This window comes from Hippocampus comes, unplaced genomic scaffold, assembly GCF_001891065.2.
Source record: "Hippocampus comes isolate QL1 unplaced genomic scaffold, H_comes_QL1_v1.1 scaffold36, whole genome shotgun sequence".
In the NCBI taxonomy this organism is placed as follows: domain Eukaryota; kingdom Metazoa; phylum Chordata; class Actinopteri; order Syngnathiformes; family Syngnathidae; genus Hippocampus; species Hippocampus comes.
In genome coordinates, this window is record NW_017805695.1 from 4,542,184 (window position 1) to 4,547,504 (window position 5,321).

The 5,321-nt window shown below is 43.6% G+C and overlaps 2 protein-coding genes across 7 annotated transcripts in view; one reads left to right on the plus strand and one right to left on the minus strand.

The window, feature by feature from the left end:
- Positions 1 to 2,559, minus strand: part of cpeb3 (cytoplasmic polyadenylation element binding protein 3) — a 35,086-nt gene extending 32,527 nt beyond the window's left edge. For 4 of the 6 annotated variants that reach the window (XM_019881937.1, XM_019881936.1, XM_019881935.1 and 1 more), the window contains exons 1-2: positions 2,424 to 2,559; positions 211 to 1,055 (exon numbers count right to left, since the gene is read on the minus strand). In XM_019881937.1, coding sequence (XP_019737496.1) covers positions 211 to 1,044 — 834 coding nt within the window. In that variant the 5' untranslated portion in view covers positions 1,045 to 1,055; positions 2,424 to 2,559. Of the gene's footprint in view, positions 1 to 210; positions 1,056 to 2,423 lie in introns of those variants that run through there. The other 2 variants (XM_019881940.1, XM_019881938.1) reach the window with 1 other exon arrangement.
- Positions 2,560 to 3,321: 762 nt separating this feature from the next.
- marchf5 (membrane-associated ring finger (C3HC4) 5) overlaps positions 3,322 to 5,321 on the plus strand; it is a 19,306-nt gene continuing 17,306 nt past the window's right edge. The window contains exon 1 of the mRNA XM_019882185.1: positions 3,322 to 3,365. Within this exon, the coding sequence (XP_019737744.1) occupies positions 3,322 to 3,365 (44 nt within the window). The remainder of the gene's footprint in view (positions 3,366 to 5,321) is intronic.

The following is a 5,321-nucleotide window of genomic DNA, read 5'->3' on the forward strand; positions in this document are numbered from 1 at the left end:
CATATACACACACACACACACACACACACACACACACACACACACTCTAAATACATATTAAGGTGTCCAGTTGCCTAACAACTGGCATGAATAAAAAAAACAATAATTCTGGAACTGGCCCAAATCTGAACATAATGTGTATCATTTTAGCATCTGTTTGACAGATGGATTAAATTAGAAATTATAAAGATATTATGGGAGTGTGTTTACCTGGAAAGGTAGTATATTGCTGTCAGTCCTGAAGGCACCGTCCTCATCCCAAGTTTTGGGGGCGAGCGGACTTGGTCTCGGAAATTTTGGGGGCGCAATAACATTGCTGCCGTAAGTTTTTTTCATGGGGGAAATTGGGCTCACCGGAGAGGGAACTCCAACACCGACGCCCACCGCTCTGCGTGGGTCCCTGCCTGCCTGCAAAGCACTCCAAGGGTGGTTAGAGCCGGTGCTCCACCCGCTGTTTTGGTGATTATTCCACGCCGGTGACGATACGGAGGAAGACGACCCTTTCGCGGCGTTCATAATGGTCTGATAAGCGTGTCTCTGCGGGAGGGGGCCCTGGTTGGGGCTGAGGGGTGATCTTCTCTGCTGTGGCTGCTGCGCCGATTGTTGATGCTGTTGAGACTGGGGGGCGAGTCCCATCTGGGGCGAGAAATTACCCCCGAAAACCGCGTTGACGTGGTGGGGGAAGTTTTGGAAAAGCATCGTCCCGTTAACGGAGGGTATTCCCTGGAAAAAACTTTCGTCCACGATGTTAGTGTTTCCAGTGGACCAAGTACTCCCGAAGGAGGTGGACGGGGAGGAAATGAGACTTTCGGTCTCCTGTGGCTGCTGGTGGAAGTTCAACCCTGGCAGGATCGGTGACTCCATCGACAATTTGTCCGCGGTGCTGCTCCCGGTCAACGGACTTTCAGACTCCGATGATGAGGACGAGGGCTCCAATGACAGGGCCGGGGGGGTACTAGAGGAGGGAGGAGGGTCTATTTGCGTCGGGTCTTGCTGATGGTGAGACTGGGCTGTGGTTTTGTCCATCAGTAAATCATCCTGCATGTTTTGAAGAGCTGCAAACAGATGTATTTAACATGTAATTGTGATATTCAGCCAAACACAGAGCAATTGCCGGGCCTGTCCAAGTGTCGCAACACCGGCGAGGATTTGACGTTAGCAGGACCTTGCAAGTGCAAAGCCCATATGGCATTGATCCATTTCATCGAAAGCAAACACACTTCCCAAGTATATCAGGACGATTCATAGATGCCACGAATTTCACAGAGCATATACGTGGAGATAGTCGCCGGATATCGCCACGTTGCGTTTTTTCCCTTCCACGCAGGAAACTCGAAACTGCAACGTGAAACTGAATTGTGTGTTGGCATAGGACCAACCCTGTGCTCATTTGCATTCGTCAGTAAATATAGCTATCCTGAAATAAGGAGAAAATGATCCATACACTCAGTTATTTGGCTGTCCATGAATTGACACACTTTTTATTAGTCCAAGCTAAATGCTGCACAGTGACGCGCCTGGAATGCTTTATTAATGATTATGCATCTGGTTGTGTGCTCGGAGTATACAGTATATGACGGATGGACACAACAGTGTCAGTCCCGGTGCAAAGACGCCCTGTTAGGCTTATTATTATTATTATTTATTAATTATTTAGCAATAACGCAGGTGGAGGTCCGCACTGATAAAGATGAGAAACGAAAAAACGGTCCGTTTTAATAAATATCATACCCTATACAACTAATGCGGTTTAGCCATTGAGGGTTAAAATAATATACTGTATGACTCCTATTTCTACAATTTCCACAATACGCCACTTCAATGAAACAATTTCAATTCGTGAAACGCAAATAGCATGGCCTGCAATTATCACCACCCCAGTTCGCATTTATTTTATTTATTGGCTCAAAAACAAATCTACGATGGCAAACAAATGCCAAGAACAATAATACGATAGGAAAAAGTAAATGTAAAGTAATGCAATGTTTAAACCAATAAAAACAAGCCATTACAAATTTTACAATTTCTTATTGTATAAACATTCAAGCGCAGACACATTGATTCGTTTACCGGACTTGAAAACAACTACAAATCAAATTTACACACCATTTTACTGTGTGATATCAATACATTTCAAGGCAATCGCAACAGCCTGCATTGCACACACCCTGGCAGTTAATCCGCGATTCCTCCCCAAGAGGAGTGTTTCCAAGGTCATCAGAACAGCCCAAGTGTCCTCAACCTCAGACGCATTGCCACAACATGAATTTTCAAACTGATCTTTCGCACACTAATACAGACGTGCGACACATTTCGTGGACCTGCCTTGCCTTGAAATCTCCCTTTAATCCATGTGTGTCCACAACACAAAACGACTCAAGCAGCATGCACCACAGCCGTTTATCAGTCTACCGCCAAGTTACCTTGATTGTTCACCCTTTGGGGAATCGGAGGATGAATATATTTCAGATTGTCTCGTCTAGGTTTAGAAATGTCAAACGAGCAACCCTTGTTCCGAGGTAGTCAGCAGTTGCCTCAACAGCTGATTGACTGCGGCGCATGGATGATGCCGCAGAGGATCTTGGGAGTTGTATTTTCTGGAAATCCAGCGCTGGTGTGAACTACAAATTGCTTTCCCTTTACACTGATTGAGTGAGCAACAATGTTGAACGTACGATATGCTAGTAAATATACATTAAAAATACATTTTCTTGCCTGTTTGTAAATCATGTCAAAAGCAACAGAAAATCAAAATAATGCAATCATTGTGATTGTTTTATATTTATATCATATACATAAGTACTTTGTGATTCTGGTTTATGATTACAAAAATGCGACAAAGCAGCTGATATAAAATAATTCGCTCCATTGCCAAATGCAGTTGATAAACTACATTTCCCATGTCGGGGCGCAAAAGATGTCGCTTCGTTTCGATGACGTAATCACGCATGGCCGTGGTGCCCTGAGCTGCGTCACCGCCCCCTGTCATCGGATAGGAGTTAGGCGTTCACAACGATCAACGATGTGGTAATATCAGTGACAGACGACCTGTCCTGAGCCAAAATAAAAATGTTTGATATTTGTGGTAGTGCGCGGAGTGCATTGGAGCGATAGATAACGCGCAATGACCAGGAATACAAAGATTTTCTCAAAATAGTAGCTGGCAACTCGCCTCAACACGAAGGCCTCCATAGCTAGTTTAGCTAGAGCCAGTTCCTGGTGCCCGTCATTTAACGGGCTTTTCGTTTTTATGTTTATCTTCAACTTAAGTCATCGGCTGTACCAACACGGCGTCGAAACGACACACATCTTTTCTCGATAATGGCGGATGAAGATGCAGTGATCTTGCAGCAGAATCTTGATAGGTGAGTGTATGGCTAGCATGCTAATGGAAGCTACGTACCATTGTCATATACAATGATGGCAAAATCACAACGGTTGTTGTTAGCCATGGACAGCTGACGATTAATGATAGTTAATGTAATAACTAGAGTTTTAACCAAGTTTATTGAAACTCCAAATTTCGTTGGTGTGTCTTACTGACGAATTATTTTGCAATTGTCAAGTGTAATGTTCTTATACGTGCCTATACTTTATATATTTGCTCATCCGCGTTCAAGGCGGTGAAGGTTGTAGTTCTGTGTTAAACAAGGACTGATTTCATTGGAGCCAAGCCACATGGGATCTGAAATAAAGTAGGGAAAACAGAAAAATTTCAATTTCCACGACTCAGCTTGACGTGTTGTCAGCCATCCTCCTAATTTGTCATCTGATTTATTACTCATTGTGGTGGGTAGAGACTTCCACTTTCACAGTCATATTCCAATAAATGAAACTCAACCTCGACACTCATAGTAGCAGACTGTGCACTGCACAGAACACCAAGAATTACTTTTAAACATGAATGTAGAGTGGTGCAATAACATTTTCATATCACAACACAGTTAATTTTATGTCACCATACAGATATGCCAGATGTTTGCATGTACTTTTTCTTGTCGCAAGGGAATTTTGAAAATGTTTAAAATTTCCTTGCAACAAGAAAAAAAACCACTAAAACTGTTGTCAAATCTCCGCCGAACGTCTGGTGACTATTTGGCGCACGTTTGCTGCCTTGGCAAATACACTTTAGTTTTTCTTAAACCATGCTTGTGCAGTCCTCATAATCCATTTGATTTGTGGTGGAACAGATCTGTCGATGCATTGCTCATCACGGCAACCGTTTTGACACATTTTACAATGTTAATCCGACCGCTGTCGGTCTTGTCAACCCCGAATCATTTCCATGCTAGGGCCTAAGACGAGAGAGTCTTCCATTTCTCAAATTTCCTAAATCAAAAACAATCCCGTCTCTCGCTTGGCTGGTCCCACAGAGTCACTTGGCTGAATCCTGCCTGCTGATTCTCAGAATGAAGGTTTATCGCTTCCTCCTCCTTTGCCGTCTATGCCTGTTGATTCGCGAATGAGGATTACATCACTTCCTCCTACTTTGCATCCAGTTGATGGGCTTGTGTGTCTTTTCTTATCGAGACTGTATTAATATTCAATAGTCAGAGATGAAAGTCCTCCGGATTTTCCCGGAATTCCAGGTTTTTCAAATTTTTATGAAAATTTCTCCGTAGAATTGAGGAAAATTTGCATAATCCGGATATTAGTTGACAGCATTGAACGAAGACGCGTTTGAGTTCGTTGTATTGCTTTCACGAGCGTAGCCATATTGAGGCACTAACACTAGTAACAGTAAAGAGATTTTTGTTTGTGTAATAACGACAGAAGACATGATGCCGTTTGACTAATGGTTTAGTAGAACGAATGGCAACTCGCAACAACAGTAGCAAGCGTCATTTTGCCTCTTGGGTTATACCATCTCAACTAGAACGCGGGGGATAGTCCCCAAACAATTTTCGTCTCTTTATAAACACACCTGCTAAACCCCAGTGGAACGAATAAAAGACGCAGTCAACAAGACAGTTGGGTGTAAAATATATATTTGGCCAAAAAGGGAAAAACACAGATTGGCAGAAAATCGTGTCTGTCCGACTTCGAGTGTCGTCTCGACTAACTTAGCTTAGCTGTTGTCGTGTGTGACGTCATTTGCGTCGACGCTGATTGGTTGAAATCAAAAGACGCGCTTGCGTACATGTTCGCGCAGAAGCACGCACAGCAGAGAGCAGCGGACTATCTACTGCTGAGGCTCGTTTAGCTTGAGTGGCGTCGCCACAACAGTAATACCTTCGCCTCGCATTCTCATGGCCTCGCCATATCTTGGAGATTTCGAAATTTCGGCCCGAACGGAAGCCACAAAGGGTACACGTGTGCAC